Source organism: Mus pahari, chromosome 6, assembly GCF_900095145.1.
Source record: "Mus pahari chromosome 6, PAHARI_EIJ_v1.1, whole genome shotgun sequence".
NCBI classification, from domain to species: domain Eukaryota; kingdom Metazoa; phylum Chordata; class Mammalia; order Rodentia; family Muridae; genus Mus; species Mus pahari.
In genome coordinates, this window is record NC_034595.1 from 47,412,368 (window position 1) to 47,431,438 (window position 19,071).

Consider the following 19,071-nt stretch of genomic DNA (forward strand, 5'->3'; position numbering starts at 1 on the left):
TCACGCTAATCATCAGTCAAGAAAACGTACCTTAGGCTTTCCCACAGGCCAAGCCCATGGGAGCATCTTCTCAATGGAAGTTACCTCTTCTAAAAGAACTGTCGCTTGTGTCAAGTTGACATACCACCAACTATCACATGAATGGATGAAGTCCTGAGTAAATGTGTGTTGTCAGCATGCATACATCCATGTCAAGGGCCCTGATTTCATTCAGATACACGAAAATAGCAAAGTCTTCTCCAATTGAGGATCAAAGCTACAGCAGAGCCTTCCTCTGCTTCAAGTATGAGTGTTTAGGAACAATTGACATTATATATATAGAATTTATCAGTGGCAACTTCCTTCTGAGTTTATTGCCTGAGGCTGCTCTTCTATGGAGAACTCCTACCGATATTAGGTAACCATGACTCTTTGGTCAGCTATATACAACAAACTTACTTCCTCAATTCACTTATATAAAATAAATGCACTGCTGCATTTATTGGTAGCTATTTTTAGAATGGCAGTGTTCTGTGTGACAAGAAGTGTGACAGACTTAAGATGGCCTGAGTACTCGTGCTTTTTGTCCCCTTTCCTACATAATCTTAGGAAATATGACTTGTCAAGATGGCCAATGTCTCTTCTCTTCCTAGTAGCTACACATTATCCTACTTCCTCTCCACAGACCTGAATGACACACATGGCCCTCTATTTAAACTGCCTTGGCCTCTCTCTCTTTGAGTGATCTCCCTTTAATCTGGAACTTTGCTTCTAATGTGGTATCTGAAGTCTCCAGTTTTCCATAGCTTCCAGTGTCTACTTCTCTAGTCACATGTCACTCAATAGCTTAGGTCACAAGGACAAAGGTTCAGACAACTTTTTCCACTTTTCACCCACATGGCCGATAAAGCTATGGAGTCTTCCTAGATTTTAATGGGAATGTATACTAATTTAATATGAAATGCCCCTTACATACAGATTTGACTACAAACTCAATTTGAAGAAGTCAAGCAATTTGACAGTTTGTGCAGAAAATCAAAAGCATTTCACTTGTATAGTAGATCATGTTCAGGTGATATGGTCCATTATAAAAAAAACAGAAGACAATAATTTAAAAGAATTTGAATAGAACTTTTGATGATAGTTTTGTCTTTGCTCTGATACTTTACCTATGTGCCTTTCAATATTTAGTGACATAACAATCTGCAAGAGACTTGAAAAGACACTATAATGATTTTGAGGCTCCTAGAGTAACTTAAAAGTTAATGTTTCTCATGAAAACATAATATGTGCTTTTACAGAGGATTTGCTAACATAATCATTAGAGGGAACCAGCACAGATGGGTTTACTGCAAGCCCAGCTCTTATGGGTTTAGCAGGTGTCCCCATAACTCCTTTGAGTGTGTGCGTGAGTGTGCTTGCATGGTCCCCTTAGTCCCTTTCACACTGCTGTAATTCCTCAAGCTTTTCACATTATTCAAAGTTCAGGTGTTTGGAAAGATTACAAAGGGTGTCTTTTCCAAAATGCCCCATGACCTGATGAGTGCTGTTAGCGTCTTCCCTGCCGGGAGAACAGAGTGACCTCATGCCATACTCTCATCACATCTACCTGCTGGCACTTAGGCCTGAGGTTTGTCAGGGAACACTTGATAAGGCTGCTGTCTACTAAGATCTTCCTATAGTTTTTAAAAAAATAAATAGAACTATTTTGAGACCATTAACAAAGTAATCTTCATTAAGTTTAATCAGCAAAGTTTCCACTTCAAATTATTTACTGTATCTAGCTGCCAACTTGTAATGCTGAGAATTCTATGAACCTCCTACATGGGTTAACACGCAAGTGCTTGCTCTCCCCTCATATTTATTGTCATGAATATCAGTTTGAACTTTTGAATTCCTAATTTTGTCAAAGGTTATACTGAGTTATTAATCATTACTTGCTTGGTGCCACAGACAGTCCTAATCTGGAAAGTATAGATCATTCAGCAGAAATTGCCTGACTTTTTGGTTTGATTATGTTTTCAGGCATATATTTTCCTGAGCCGGCCCTGGAATTTGTCACTTTTTCAGAAGTCTTCCTTCATTCGCTGATTGATGATACGTAGGAGATGGCACCTGGCATGAGGCACACTCGTAGCTCTGTAGGCGCTGGCACTCTAGGTTTCCTCAGAGGGCAGAGCTTAGAAATGAATTTATACAGTGTGCTTAACTAAATGCATGTACACAAACATTTGCATCTATATTCATTTTTATACATAAGACTTGTGAATCTCTATAGTGACTATCTGGGCTCACATTGGTAATCACTGATGCCAATCACGATGATTCTGACTCCACTCTTCTATTCCCCAAGTGACTATTTCATATTATTCCAAAATGCACTACCGCACACTTTAGAGTCCATGCCACTATCTTTCATTTTTTTTGCCGTTTTTTATTAGATATTTTCTTTATTTACATTTCAAATGCTATCCTGAAAGTTCCCTATACCCTCCCCCACCCCTGCTCCCCTACCCACCCACTCCCACTTCTTGGCCCTGGCCTTCCCCTGTGCTGGGTCATGTAAAGTTTGCAAGACCAAGGGGCCTCTCTTCCCAATGATGGCCTATTAGGTCATCTTCTGCTACATATGCAGCTAGAGACTCGAGCTCAGGGGGTACTGGTTAGTTCATATTGTTGTTCCACCTACAGGGTTGCAGCCCCCTTCAGCTCCTTGGGTACTTTCTCTAGCTCCTCCATTGGGGGCCCTGTGTTCCAGCCACTATCTTTCTTATGTAATTTAAAAAGCATTGTTTATATTTTTTTTCTGTGCATGAATGTGTGTCCTCTGTATGTTTTCTTAAGCTATAGGAGTCTCCAGATTTGGCCCTCTTCTTCAGTTTAAACTGGTTCTCATTAGGCAATTGGATTTTATTATTCCCCCCTAACAGAAAGCAATAATGAGAGTAAAGCAAGTCTAACCTTCCTCTTGTCTGGGTTCCACATTATGTGCCCTCTTACTTCAGTGTTTTCCAACCAAAGACTGTAGTAAATTCCCTCCCCTTAAATGATGTCTGGCCTTGGAACTTGGAAAGGCTATCAGAATGCAGAGGCAGTCACGTGTAATGGGCCCCTAGTCTGAACCTCACAGGCTTGTGTGTCTTGGTTATCCTGTTTTTTGTTTTTGTGTTTTTTTTTTTCCACATGAAACTGATATTTGCTTTTTCAAGGTCTATAAAATTTTGTTGGAATTTTGACTGGAATTCTATTGAAATTGTAAATTGTTTTTCATAAGATGGACGTTTTTGCTATGTTGATCCTACCGATTCATGAGCATGGGATATCTTTCCATCTTCTGATATCTTCTTCAGTTTCTTTCTTCAGGGGCTTGAAGTTCTTTCCATACAGATCTTTCACTTGCTTGGTTAGAGTTATACCAAGGTATTTTATATTATTTGTGGCTAGTGTAAAGGACATTGCTTCCCTAATTTCTTTCTCAGCCCATTTATCATCTGTATAAAGGATGGATACTGATTTTTTGAGTTAATTTTATATCCAGCCACTTTGCTGAAGGTGTTTATCAGCTGTGGGAGTTCTCCAGTAGATGTTTTTAGGGGTCACTTATGTACACTATCACATCATCTGTAAATAGTGGTACTTGGACTTCTTCCTTTCCAATTTCCAATTCCACGATCCCCTTGATCTCCTTTAGTTGTCTTATTGATCTGGCTAGAACTTAAAAGTACTATATTGAATAGATAGGGAGAGAGTAGGCAGCCTTGTTTTGACTCTAATTTTAGTGAAATTGCTTTAAGTAGTCTAGCATGACTGTCTCCTGAAACCCACTCAGCAGCTGACTTAGACAGATACAGACACATACAGTCAAACAGTGGATGGAGCTTGGGGAAAGATTGCAGACCTGAAGGGGATGGTGGACCAATAGGGAGAAGGATTGAAACCCTGAAGGGGATAGGAACTCCACAGGAGGACCTTTAGGGCTTTCAGAGATTGACAAAACAAACAGCATACATGGGCTAGACCTAGACCTCCCTACATCTATGTAGCAGATGTGAAGCTTTTGAACCAAATGTCCATGTGGGTCCTGAACAACCAGAGCAGGGGCTGTCCCAAAAGCTGTTGCCTGTTCCTGGGATATGTTCTTCTAGCTGGGCTGCCTTATCTGGCCTCAGTGGGAGGGGATGCACATAGCCTCACAGAGCCTGATGTGCCAAGGTGAGGGGATACCCACGGGGTCCCACCCACTCAGAGGAGAAGGGAGAAAAGTATGGGGGAGAGTTTGTGGGAGAGGGTGACAGGAAGCAGGGAGAGGGGTGTAAAGTGGATAAGTAAAAGTAAAGAAATAAAAGAATATTTCATAAAAAAGAATTTTCTGCTGTTCTGATAGAGAATGAGAAATAAGCTGAGAAGAACAGCACCGTTGCACTGAGGCCATCCTAGAGCAACAGTCAATAAGCTGATTTCCTGCTCATATAATAAGGTTAGCCAAGAAGAGCCAACCCAGTGACCTGGCATGGAAACCTTTGAATATTAATGGGTTGTTGCTAAATGATGCAGTCTGTAGTGCTTGCTGTATAGCAAGATGCTAGCTGGTACAAAGGATACGAAGTCAGTGAATTCATATTAAACCGTGGGCCCTTTTCTGCCAATTCTCTGGGCATGTGGTCTTGAGTAGCAAAGAACTCCCTTCTTAGCTGTTTTCTTGTTTGTAACTTTCCAAAATAGATTTATTTATTTATTTATGTATTTATTTATCATATATGGGTGCTTTTGACTGCATGCCCATCTGCACGCCAGAAGAGAACATTGTATCCCATTATATTATGAGCTGCCTTGTAGCTGCAGGGAATTGAACTCGGGACCCCTGGAAGAACACCCAGAGTTCTTAACTGCTGAGCCATCTTCCCAGCGCCACTAGAGTTTTCTAATGGTAAGAGGGTAAACACTAATTCCCTTAATTACTAATAATTACAATTCTGTAGTGATTGCCTGAGATAATTTGTCTGCTCCTGTAGTCTATAATTAAGCGTAAGTAATAACGTTCCCAGTCGCATAGCACTAGTGAGTCTTTCCGTGTTGCCTCTTTTGTTTTACAGCTGGTACAGATAAGAGAACAGTTTGAACTGGGTGAGGCATGATGGCCACGATGGGAAGAAGATTTTGCACTATGAAGAGAAGACATGTACATGGGCAGCAATGGGCCTAGAGGAACATCATCTGGTGGAAGCCCTGGATGGGGACCTGCTCACATTCCTCTCACCACAGTCAGAGGAAACAGCACATGGCACTTACATGCAATGTAGCAGGAGTCATATTTCTAGGCTTTCAGGATCTGATCAAAGAACCAAGAATTATTAGAACACGTGAAGTATGTATCAGATTTTATGCTGTAATTCAAAACTTTTCATCTTTTCATACACAGCAAGACTGGCCAGTGTTCTCATCTCCCACCAGCTTTCCTGTTAAAGGGAGTTGTGAACAGTGAACAAGGGGACAGACAAGTCCAGGAGGAAAGACAAGGAGGTCAGAACCAGTCCAGCCTGACACATGCAGGGCAGCCCAGAGTTCCACAGTGTGGCTTCTGAGCCACATTTGGTTATCATCCGGAGCTCCAGCTGCAGCACATCTGGCTAGTTCTGTGTCCTCATCTCTGCAGTGCTTAAAGCTGCAGTGGGACATGGGACAGATCTACCTCATTGTCTATTCCACTTTCCTGCTTTCCTGCGTGTATTTGTCATGCAATATATCCTCAGAACATATTTCTGGAATTAAGGAACTGCAAAATTATTTGGAAACCATGGGTAACATATGTGAGCCAATACCTGGAATACATGGGGACAGTGAGATATTTATTTCCCAAAACTATGACCACAATTTTCAGTAACTGGTTGGCTAGAAAGTTGAAGAGACAGATTTAACACTGGATCCCCTTGCCTGCCTTGCAACATATGCAGAGACATTACTAGATTTTTTTTAAAGGGATCATAATGAAAAAAACCTGTTGAGAGAGTATTTATAGGACAGGGGCCAATCCATTAAAACTATTGTCAAGGTGCACACTGTCAGAAGTAGGCAGTCCCTTGTTCATACCTCCTCCCCATTCCTTCATTAAAACTCATCTCTATATCCCTGTAAGAGTTCACTCCTTAAAAAGAACTTTGAATGTTTAAATATATCTGTAATGATGACAGATGTCTAGCTTTGTCTGCTAGCAAAAGGCAGAAACTGGGTTTCTCAGTTTTGTGGAAAACAAAACAAGGCAAGCTGAAATCCCCAGCAGAAGCAAAGGGAGGTGAAAAATAGGGCATGTCTGAAGCAGTGTCAGGCTCGGGGAATCCTGGGTTGCAAGCAAAGCAGATTGAGCCACCATGGGTTATCTGATGATGTCCTTATTAGAGGGACCAACTACATGGAATAGAGGACGGAAAGCTCTTGGAACTCTGCCCTGGTCATAACCTACCCATTGAGAATGTCAGAAAAGATTCTCCCTTTTTAAACTCTCCATTCTCCAAAAAGTGCTCTGGAATGACCACATCTGGAGTAGCCTAATCTTTGGGGTCCACTTACAGGGTAGTCAAATTGGTCAGGACCATGGACCCCTAGAGAAGATACCGAAGACTCAAGACAATGTACAGAATACACACACACACACACACACACACACACACACACACACACACACACACACACAGCTGGTTGATATCAAACTCCCATGCCTAAGTCTGTTCACATCCTCAGCTCCTTCAAGATTCCATCCTTAGTCTAGATCATTTTATAAGTGCCTCTTTGGGATTTTCCAGGGACCTTAGACATCATTTTGTTTCAGAGTGTAAGTCATCTATAGGAGAGTTTCATATAGGTCTAGGGAGAGAAATATAAGCATCAATTGGGGGTGAAGATGATGTAACAAGTTGAATAAAAATTAACTTAGTACTTAGTGCAGTGTTAAAGTGGCATGTCTAGTCTACAAAGGGAAATGATATGCCTTTCACCTCTTCATATCCATAGTTAGCATTCAGAATAGAGGCCTCAGAACCCAGCCTTTTAGCAAGGTTAGGAGCACATCTAGGTATCAGAGTAAGCAAATCTATCAGGCACCTTGGCATGGTGCAAACACATCTTTTCCTCACACCTGACTCATATACCAAACAGTGATCTGACCCATTCTTTCAATCTCTCTTGACTCAGCCACTCCTGTTCCACCCTGCCATCCTAATTCATGCTTCCCAGTGTTCCTTTAGACCCACATCTTTGGCTCCACAGTGGACAATCTAGTATGTCGTGAATATAACGTAACCATGCCAGACTGCCTACCTACACCATCCTCTGTAGTATCTTTCCATCAATGTTGGCACATAGATAATCATCTCATCCTCTAGGGCCTGCTTCCTCCTGTGCCTGGGTAGTGTCTTAGTCAGGATTTCCACTGGTTTGAAGAGACACTATGACCAAAGGCAACTCTAATAAATGACAACATTTAATTGGGGCTGACTTGCGGTATCAGAGATTCAGTCCATTATTATGAATGCGGAAAATACAGCAGCATCCAGGCAGACATGGTGTTGGAGAAGGAGCTGAGAGTTCTACATCTTGATCCAGAGGTAGCCAGGAGAAGACTGTCTTCCAGACATCTATGAGGAGGTATCAAAGCCCACCCCCACAGTGACACACTTCCTATAAAAATGCCATACCTCCTCCAAGGCCAGATCTCCTAATAGTGCCACTCCCTGGGCCAAGAATATTCACGCCACCAGAGGTGGCGTTCACTTTCTTGAACAGACCATTTTGTATTCATTACAGTGCCCATTTAAATGCTGAAACTCTCTTCCTCTTCCATGTTGTAGAACTAACCCTCAACCATGCTTTGCTTCTCAGCTGCAATTCTCTTTCCTTGGAACCATTACCTATTCCTCCAGATACTGTTCCTAACTCCAGTTCATCTGCTTCCACACAGTACCAGTATTTTCTATGGTATATCCATCTGACTTATAAGTAGTTATTTTTTTTCTTGGAGCATTGTTGAGTCACCCAACATTTTAAGGGTTTAAGCAATATTGTTTGGGTCAATCTTGAATTATGACATGATTCCCTTCCCCTCTACCAAGATACTGTTGGGAAATTTAAATGCATTCTGTAGGTGAAGGAACTAAAACTATGGGAGGCTAATGTATCAGAACACACAGTAGAAAGAGGTACGTCTATAACTCTGGTACCTTTGGTTCCAAGTCTGTGGTGGTTTATATAAAAATGACTCCATAGGAAGCAGCACTATTAGGAAGTGTAGCCTTGCTAGAGTATGTCTGGTGTTGGTGGAGGAAGGTTGTCACTGCCTCATCCTGCTGCCTTTGGATCAAGATACCTTTCCTGTACCATGCCTGCCTGCATGCTGCTGCCATACTTTCTGCCATGCTAATAATGAACTAAACCTGAACTGTACACCAGCTGCAATTAATTAATTGCTTTACTTTATAAGAATTCTTGTGATCATGGGGTCACTTCAGATCAATAAGACCCCAACTAAGACAAGGTCTATGTGACATAGCCATAGCTCCTAGCCTCTCTTACATACTAGGCAGTTTCTCAGCATTTGGAATCATTGGCACTTCACGATGAACTGTTTGAAGACATATGTTACACTAGCCTGTCTTTCTGAAGTGACATGAATGGCTCTATTTGTAACCTCTGGGTATGTTCTAGATTATAGCTATGATCAGTCAGAGAAAAACATCTTCTGGAGATGACAACAAAGTACATAGACCCTCAGAGCCTGCCTGCGGGGTTGACCTTGTCAGCTTGAAAAGTTTAGAAGTGTCTAGGAGATTAGCAAAATGCACATTTGGAAGTATGTGTGGGAACATCTCCAGAAGGAATTAACTACAGGGAGAACTCTTGATTGTAGATGGCACCCACATCTGGAGGACTAGATCCATAAAAAGGAACAAGGAAAAAACCTTCTGGCCACCATGATTTGAAAGGGTCTGCTCTGCAACACCCCCATGCTATGCTGAGCTGAAACCTCAGGTATGTTTTTTAACACCTCTCAGAAAGTCCAACTTCTGATGATGTCATGGTGAAAAGGAAGAAGGGAAGAAATTGCAACTGTGCATTGGGCCCAGTGGGGAGAAGACCAGGAGAAGGAAATCTTTGAGGACATTTTAAGAGTCAAAGAAATGTTAGCAGAATTCAGCCCATGAGGATGGAGAATTTAGTATGGATCCATGGTGGAAAATGCAATAATATCAAAGCAGTCAGTCCCCAGAAAGAATCACTGGGCAGTATCAACAAGTAGAACATTTAGTTCTAGATCCCAAATCTTGTTAGGTTGTACTAGAGAGATTTATTTTTTCAAATTTAATTTTGCTGATACTCAACAATCGGATCTATAAAATAGTTACTGATAGTTATTCTGAAAAGGGAGTGAGATATTTTGAAAGAAGTGAGAATCTACAACACGTGATTGCTCTTTGTTACCATTATATCTTATCGCATGACATCAGGACAACAAGACAGGACCCCGTTACAATATTTTTTTTTTCTGCCCCGTCCAATAACTAATATTTCATTTTGGACTTGCTCTCCCCATGAGACAGAAATCTCTCTGTCATGGGACTATATGGACAAGCTGGAACCATGCCTGTGGAAATCAGTGTGTTAGAAACAATCTTCACTGCGATGTAAGTTCAGGTGCATCAAATGTCTGTCACAGTTAAAATTCCATGTTTGGGGGTTTGTGAAGTAGAATTTTCTAGCGAAGCTTGGCATGTCCCTAGTCCCCATTGATGTCCTACCAGGCAAAGACAGAGAACTACTGCATGCCCGTGCACATTATCACAGGGAGATACTGAGATGTCCTTGAGCATATAAATCTAAGCTTTGCCAAGATCACCTTTGTGATGATTTGTATATTCTTGGACCAGGGAGTGGCACCATTTGGAGGTGTGGCCTTGTTGGAATATGGCTGACCTGGTTGCAATAGGTATGTTACTGTGGGTGTGGGCTTATGACCCTTACCCTAGTTGCCTGGAAGTTAGTCTTCCACTAGCAGACTTTGGATGAAGACATAGAACTCTCAGCTCTGCCTGAATCATGCCTGTCTGGATGCTGCCATGCTCCCACCTTGATGATAATGGACTGAACCTCTGAACCTGTAAGCCAGCCCCAATTAAATGTTGTTTTTTATTAGACTTGCCTTGGTCATGGTGTCTGTTCACAGCAGTAACCCTAACCAAGACAACCTTGAATATAAAACAGTCCTACCTCAGTCTCATGAGTTCAGTGACTCACGATGTGTGCCAACAATCACATCTCTCATTGCCATGCTAAATGTACAATCCAACAGTGTTAAATATGTTCAAATTGTACAAGTACTGGCCAGAACTTTGCTGTCCTGAAAATGAACTACATGTCCACCAAAGACGTCCTAACTTACCCGTCTCTACCTTATACCTTTGTGTCTACAAGTTTCACCACTGTAGATATCCTATTTAATTTGATTAGAACAGGATTTGTGGTTTTGAGGTTGGCTGGTTTGCGTAATGTTCTGAATGTCCATGTATACTGTCCCATTCATCAGGATTTCATTCCTCAGGAATGAATTTCCCTTCTGTCTCTTCTATGTTCCACAGATTATTTATCTATTCATGGTATACGAGTACTCTGGTGGCTTCCATTCATTGACTACTATGAATATAACAAAATGGAAATGAGTATAATTTCAGTTCTCTAATGTCCCTCGGTACGTGAGCTAGCTCAGTAGTAAAGACACTTGTTGCTGAGCCTGACAGCTTGATTTCCATCTCAAGAACCCAAATTGTGGATGTGTAGGACAACTGCTACAAGATTTCCTCTGATCTCCTCATATGTGAAGTGTTACACAGGAACTTTTACACACACACACACACACACACACACACACACACACACACACACACACCATTAAGCCTTGCTCTAGTTGTGTTTGTTGTTTATTGTATTGGCTTTTATGTCAACGACACAAGCTAGAATCATCTGAGAGGAGGGATTCACAATTGAGAAAATGCCTCCCTAAGATCAGTCTGTAGGCAAGGTAAGGCTCTTCCTAATTTGTAATTGATGAGGGAGGGCCCATCCTATTATGGGTAGTGTTCCCCCTGTGCTGGTGGTCCTGGTTTCACGAGGAAGATGGCTGAGAAAGCCATGAGGAGCAAGCTAGTAAAGCAGAAGGCTCCATAGCCTTTGCATCAGCTCTTGGCTCTGAGTTCCTGCCTACTTTCAGTTCCTGCCTTGGCTTCCTTCAATAGACTATGAATTGGGACAATATCTTAGTGGTTTTCCTCCTTGTCTTAGAGTTTTCTTGCTATGAAGAGATGCTATGACCAAGATATCTCTTAGAAAGGAAAGCATTTAATTGGGGATTTTCTTACAGTTTCTGAGAGTTAGTTTATTATGATCATGGTGGGAAGTGTGGTAGCAAGCCAGAACATGTGGTGCTAGAGGAGTGTCTGAGAGTTTAGTCTCCTGATCCACAGGCAGAGAAAGAAACCAACTCTAGACCTGGATTTGAGGTTGAAAAACACACACACACACACACACACACACACACACACACACATACACACACACCCCGATGACACATTTCCTCCAACAAGGCCATAGTTGTTTCAATAAAGTCATACTTCCTAATCCTTCCTAAAATGGTTTCACTTTCTGGTGACTAAGCAGCCAAAGGTTCATACTCCAAAGGATCATGGTGTTTCATCATAGCAATGATAACTATGGGAGAGCTATTGATGTTGCCTCAAGGAAGTGAGAAGGCTCAGCAGCTTCTCAGGTTACACCAAGAGTGAACAGTTGCTGGGATTGGGAATGGCGAAGAGACTCATCAGTTGTACAGATGCTGCCTGTAAATTAAGCAGGGAACTTTTTGGTTCCAGTTTCTTTTGAATCATCTATGTTCTTCTCATAGCCCCAATAAAATCCCTGGCTCACCAAGCTGAACTTTGTGTGGTCTGCTGTGCCCTGTCTAATAGGGACGAATAGACATGGATGTTTCAAGTAATGCCATGTGGCAGATAGACTGAGGCTAGAAAAACCTTGTTTTGTGTTCTTATGGAGTCTGAAGACAGGAAGATTTCTCAGTTCTGAATTTTATTCATTCCATCAGATGGAACTATAAACTAAGCTTTCTGTCACCACTCATGAATCAATAACTGACAAGTGACTTATTCTGGATTGTAGAAAGAAATCTACCCTATAAACTTATTGGAGTAAACTTGTATATAGGGGGCACATGAGTTTATTAAAATCATACTTAGAAATGTTTTTTCACTATGTGTACAGAAGCATGCTTTTTGCACAAGTAAACTTTGGTCTCATCTTGGGCATGAACCCCTTTAATTCAAAAAAAGTACCATATGATCTTTGAAATGATCACACATCACACCTTCCAGAGTTTATTATCAGAAGTTCTGTGCTCAGCAGGTTACCATGGGCTCTGAGATAGAGGAAAGATCTCTGATTCTGTCTCAAAGGAAACAGCTTAACACCTAGAAGCAAATGCACATTTATGAAGCAGGCAGGAAGCACACTGAAGGTATAATTCTATGATATGACAGCGATTTCTATGCTGTTGGTATACCATCATTTCCTGCTTACAAGCACTTTTCACAGGAGGAACCACAGTTCTCTTTGCAGTTATAAATGAAAAGATTTATCATTGAGTGATTTATCCACAACTAATTTAGAGGTATCAGCAGTCCAGAATACAGGTCCACTGACCTTCGTCTAATCCCTTCCAACCTTCCCAGTCACCTTCCTTCTTGCCCTCCATATATGGGCCGTGGCTCAGTGACTCAGTGCATTTTTTACTTCTTCCTGTTCTCCTTTTCTTCTCCAGCATCACAGTCTAGGGACAGCACAGATGCGGTGACTGACTGGGGAAATGGTGATACCTAACCTGAACTTCAGACTCAGCTTCTCATTGACTGGTGGCTTGAAGGTAAATTTTTGCATGAGGGCAGTGAAGAAAATAAAGAGCTCAGACCTGGCCAATTGTTCTCCGAGGCAAACTCGCTTTCCTACAGGAAATAAAACAGAAGATGAGATACTTTCTCAGCTAGCCTTGGAACCTGCAGGAACTGGTGTTTTGAGTCTCCTCCTGCAAATCCTGAATGGACCTTGGGAATGCATGTCTAGCTCTTTATTTATATCTCACAGTGATTGAATGTGGAATGTTCCCCTGAATATGAAACTTCAGAATCATAGGTCAATTGTCTTCTTGTGCAATAATAGAAGAGAGGGGCCTGAGCTGTCTGAGAGAATGTGTGACTAGACTCAAGGCTTTTAAAATTCATTTAATAAATGAATGGCTGCAGAGCAAAATCATCGAATGCTATATAACCCTTACAAGGAAGAGATAGCTAACAAGAAAGTCAGGGACATAGAGGCTGCCCTGCAAAGGTTCTGGTTTGTTAGTTGGGACTGTACATCCATACCTGGCAACTAGAAACAGAATAATGCTTGATGTCTCTGCATTCATTTTATATCTCTCTCCTGTCTTAAATGTGGAGTCACATTCCTGCTTAACTGTACAGACAAGCATGCCTATCATTTAATATCATTAAACCTGGCTATCGTCCCTTTCAAGGATAGAGATGACAAGATAAGAGGATCTAAGGTATGGTTATCAAATTGACAACAGTCAGCAGTCCTCCTACAGAGTCCTGAAATAGCATCCAGAAGTCTTCAGTTATTCCTTTACAACATCCAGGAGCAGCAATGCCTTGCATGGTAATTCTGTCCCCTAAGCAGGTGCTGTCCTCTCATAGAGCACACACTGCTTAGCTTCCCTTCTAGAATCTCTGCTCTGACAGGTCTCCATCCTGCAAAGAAAGTGGAGATGGCTTCTCCCTACCTCCGCGAGCATTAGAGATTTGCTCAGTACCAAATGCAGACTGTTCCCAGCCTCAGAAACAGCGGTTTTCTGAACACTAGGAACTCAGTTCTGTGGAACCAGAGCTGAGCCCATGATCAGTGAGATTCAGTTGTCTGACTACTGGTGACTCTCCTTCCCTTTCTTATATCATCTCAGCACTCATGTCCACACCCTGAAGACATGTCACATAGCTCTTCTTCCCTTATCAGAGGAAATACAAAATTAACTATCTATCTTCATTATGTTTAGTTTAATTTCCAGAGAAAACTCTGGTGGGACTACTGCATGCTCCAGACCATTTTCTAGTTTAGGATTCTGGTTACACCTTGGAACTTTTATGATAGGATGGTTAATAGATGCCACTAGGCTTGCCAGCTGTTGGCATGACACCCTTAGTGCCACATGCTCAGCTTATGTATGCTGTATCTTTGGTCCTCCAGACACAGTGATGATTCCTCAACCTTTTAAGTTTTTATTTTCTTAGGTTTATAAGAGGTGTTTTTCTAAGTATCTCCTTATCTTATGGGCACACTGGGCCATGAGCATCTTCCCTCTTGGGAGGATGCCACTTAGGTTACACTGTGTTCTCATCTATCCTCTCTTCTGGCAATTGGTTTTGAGATTTTATTGTTGGGGAATACTTGATGGTGGTAATGTCCACCAAAGTTTTTCTTAAACAGCTTTTTGATTTTTATAAGTGAAAATATTTTGAGACTGTTCATCTGTATGTTTCCATTGGTATTTCTCTTCCATTTTTTTTTTTGCACCACATATGTGTAATGCCCACTGAGACCAGAAGAGGGTGTCAGATCCCCTGAGACTGACTTTATAGATGGTGGTAAGCTTATAGATGTGGCTACTAGGAAATCAGACCTGGGTCCTCTGGAAGAGCAGCCAGTGCTATTAGCTACTGAGATATCTCTTTAGGCCCTGTGCTGACATTCTAATGCTGCTTGCCCCTCTATATATTTAATCACTCATGAATATCAGTAACTATTACAACCCATTGCCATATTGGCCACTCACAGTGGCATTTTCTGATTTTTGGATAACAGTATCCACGACTGAATTTTGTTATTTTCCAGAAGTTCTGGTTCTTTCTATGGAATAATAGTATGTAGAATTAATATGAAAGACCTGGTTGTGAGGTAAGCCAAATAAGCAGAGATTATAGTCATGGAGTTACAGTTCCTAGCTTAGACTCATCAGGCCTCTGTGATTCTGTGATGTCTCTTGAGATTGTTATCACAACTGTATGAACATTCAGGATAAGATATAAAGCAAGATAGCCAAGATTATCTAAGCCACTGATCTCACGTGAAAATCTTAGCAGTAACAGGTTCTTAACAATACAGTTCGTGACTCCTTGTTATACAAGCAGTTATATGTATCTAACTGATACAGAGAACATGACCTTGGTGAGTCTTAATGTGAATGTGCCCACAAGTGTGATGGTCAGTTATAATTTCGGTGAAATACAAAGAGAACTAAACTACAAGTAAAAATATAAGCCTAGGCCACTGTTCTGGCATGTTTGTTTGTTTTGTTTTTATTTTTGTTTTTCAAGACAGGGTTTCTCTGTGTAATCCTGGCTGTCCTGGAACTCACTCTGTAGACCAGGCTGGCCTTGAACTCAGAAATCCGCCTACCTCTGCCTCCCAAGTGCTGGGATTAAAGGTGTGTGCCATCACCGCCTGTCTGTTCTGTCAATTCTTTGGGCATGTGGTTTTGAATAAGAAAGAACTCTGTTTTTATCTCTTCCTGTTTTGAGTTTGCTTAGAGAATGAAAGTAAACATGTGTTTCTTCCCTACCTGGTTATCGATAACAACATTCCTGTGGTGTTTATCTGATACAACTGGCCTGCTAGTGAAGTCTTTCATTCTTAGTAACACGGTATAATTTTGTTTACAACTGGAGAAGATGGAAGAACGGTTTAAACTGGGAAGAGGACTTCCCACTGTAGGTGAAGAGAACATGTACGTGGGCAGCAGTGGACAGGAGGAACATTTCCCTGTGGGGATCTACTCACATTCCTCTCACCAAAGTCCTAGGAATTATCACCAAAAGCATGTATTTGGGATGTAAGAAGGCTAATATTCCTAGACTTTCCGTATTACATAAATCTGATTAATTAACTTAGAATAGTTAGAATAAGTGAGCTATGTAGTTGAGATTTTTCTACTATAACTAAAGTCTTTCATTTTCTCATAAACAGGAAGACTGGACAGAGTCCCTGTGAGTGTGGAGAGTGAACAAAGGGACAGACAAGCCCAGGTGAAAAGACAAAGAGGTCAGAACCATTCTGGCCTGATACACCCAGGGCAGCTTAGCACTGAGAAACATTGACTTTAGCTCCAGATCGGCAAGAGGGCAACTTCAGAATTTTCCCTTCTGAGCTTCAATGTCATGAGACATGACATTGCCCTCGATAATCAAGCAAATGTATTGACCTTGTCAAGCATTCCAGCTTGGCTTTTGTGCACCATTCAGTCACCTTCTGGAGGCAGTGTTAGGAAAGACAAGCTTCAGTGTGAGAACATCTGGTGGACATTGAGCTCCAGCTGCAGCATATCTGGCTAGGTTTGCGTCTGCTAATTCCAACTGGAAAGGCTGCGGTGGGACACATGGTCCAAGGAGCACCTCTGCCTCATCTTCTATCCTGTTACTTTCATACTCTCAGGTTGGATGTTTGGCAGATAATATATGCTTAGAACATATTTGTGGAATTAAGAAATTGCAAAATTACTTGAGAAGGCATATATGCAGCATATCCAAGCCAATATTTGCAATATACTAGAATATCTAGTTACTGATTTCACAATACTACTACTACTACTACAATAAATTGCCTTGTAGAAAACACAAGGGAGCAAGAGTCATTACTGCATTTCCTTTCATGCGTGTCAGGTGATGTAATAGGGGAATGAACTAATCATATTTAACAAAGGGGGTGGTTTCAATTTAAAAAGATCAGAACTATTTGAAGTGTGTTTATAGGACGGAAGTGAATTCACTTGAGCAAATGCCAGCTGAAACTATTTAATAAATAGAAACCTACTAACACTCATCTCTCTTCCCTGTAAGGAAGCATTACTTAAAAAGAACTTGTGACACTCAAGATGTCTACACAATGATAGGTATCCAGCTTTCTTGGTCACCAAGAGGCTGGGACTGGGTCTCTGTTGTCAGTGTTTTAGAAAACAGAACAAGGGAAACTGAACTCTTCCTCAGAAGCAAGAGAGGATTGACAATGTACAGGTAGGCTTGCTGGATTGAAGCCAACTACAAAATGGAGTCACACTGGGCAGGCTTATCTGAAAGGATGCCAGAAGAGAGAGAGGGGATGGGATGTAGTTCTGAACTCTCTCCAGTGCAACACAACTCACCCATTGAAAATGGCAGAAAAGATTCTCTCTTCTTAAACTGTCCATTCTCCAAAAAGTGCTCTGGATTGAAGGTATCTGGGGTGGCCCATTCTTTAGGGTCCATATGCAGTGCAGTCAAATTGGTCATGACCACAGACCCCTAGGGAAAGTTACAAAGACTCAAGGCAATGTATGGAATACACACACACAAACCTCCCATGCCTGAGCCTACTTACTTTTGGCAGGTGAAATCCAGCCAGTGTAGTGTCAACTGCCACTTCCCTGGGAACATTCAGAGGGACAACATTGCCCATTCTCTGAATTTCATGAACAACAGCATTGGTGTAGGGCATGGAGTCTCTGTCAGCCAGTCTGGGATGCTTCGCCTGGCCAATCACTTGGTCAATTTCAGCCTGTACTTTTTCTTCAAGGAAATGGGAGTCTCTATTAAGTTTTAAAATTTAATGCTTTCTTCTAAAGATATAGAAATTGTCTTCCAAAATGTCCGTGCTTTTATTTCACCCAGCATCTTGATTGCGAGGAAATAAAAGTTCTCTACCTCTTAAAAAGCCCAATTTAGAAACTAAGTTCTACGACTTTCCTCAAGCCCACAACGTAACCATGACCTTTCATATATCCTGAACTGAATAATCAGGATCTCCGTGGCGAGGCTCATAATAGTACCTGGTCTTCTAACAAAAAATGCCACGTCCCAGATTCTATAAGAAGGAATGTGGAATGAGGAAACGTGACTGAGTTTTGCAAGTAAAACAAAATAGATGTGACGTTTCACTCTTGGAACAAGGCTTATACAGACAGGGTTTGGTTCCTTTCCCAGTTTCCTTCCTGTAGGTGCAAAGGTAGTCCTCATGAGAACCGCTGTTGTGTCTGTTGGCCCTGACCTGAGCTCAACATAGCCATAAGGTGAAAAGGATTTGGAAATTTAGGAACTTTACAAAGTCCAGCCTAGCTCTTTCTTCTGAGAGAGATATATAAATATCTAACACTGGTACTACTGTACATATAAAAATGTAATTGGTCAAAAAGTTCATATAACATAAATCAGATTAGAAGAACTATGATGATTTTGAGTTAAGGGATATCTATGTCCATAATTAAGTTTTTAACACACTTGCCTCACTCAGTTTCACTTTGATTAATGATGTGGGTGACTAATCATAGCTCTTATTATTTTTAAGTGTACAGTGAAATAATATTAAATATATTTATATTGCTATAAAAGTAATGGCAGGAACATTCCATTTTGCAAAATAAATTCTATGTTTTTGCAAGTCTTGGTTTATCTCTTGTGTATTCTACCTTCTGTGTCCCCAGATTTCACCATTCTAGAGAATTTATATAGTTGAATATACACAAATTTTGTCTCTCATATTTATACATTAATCATGATGTTTTTATTTAGGGCTGAATTTCTGTATTAAACATTACTCATAGTCCATGAGTGTCCTGAATGCTTCCATCTGTTGACTACTTTTAATATTACACAGTGAACATGAATTAAATTTATATCAGTTGATTGCTTAGCACATATGGCCAACCCTATTGACAAATTATTGAGCTCAGGAACCTGCATGATAGGAAAGATCAACTTCCAGATGTTTGTTTTTGAATCTATATATGTACATGTGGAAAGAAAGCATGCAAATTTACATACACATACACAAAATAAATAAATATATTTTAAAAGCTCTTAGCAATAAACTATTGATAAATATTCTGGAATCTTTGTTTTAGAATGTAATTCAGAATTGTAACTGAATAGGCTTTAAGCTTTCTCAAAACATACCTTAAGCAAG

General features: G+C 40.9%; 1 protein-coding gene across 4 annotated transcripts in view; it reads right to left on the reverse strand.

Annotated features, from left to right (window-relative positions):
• LOC110323340 (cytochrome P450 2J3-like) overlaps positions 1 to 19,071 on the reverse strand; it is a 42,267-nt gene that overhangs the window by 7,085 nt on the left and 16,111 nt on the right. The window contains exons 7-9 of one of the 4 annotated variants that reach the window (XM_021200507.1): positions 17,491 to 17,678; positions 17,276 to 17,414; positions 12,544 to 13,031 (exon numbers count right to left, since the gene is read on the reverse strand). In XM_021200507.1, coding sequence (XP_021056166.1) covers positions 12,853 to 13,031; positions 17,276 to 17,414; positions 17,491 to 17,678 — 506 coding nt within the window. In that variant the 3' untranslated portion in view covers positions 12,544 to 12,852. Of the gene's footprint in view, positions 1 to 12,543; positions 13,032 to 17,275; positions 17,415 to 17,490; positions 17,679 to 19,071 lie in introns of those variants that run through there. The other 3 variants (XM_021200508.1, XM_021200510.1, XM_021200509.1) reach the window with 3 other exon arrangements.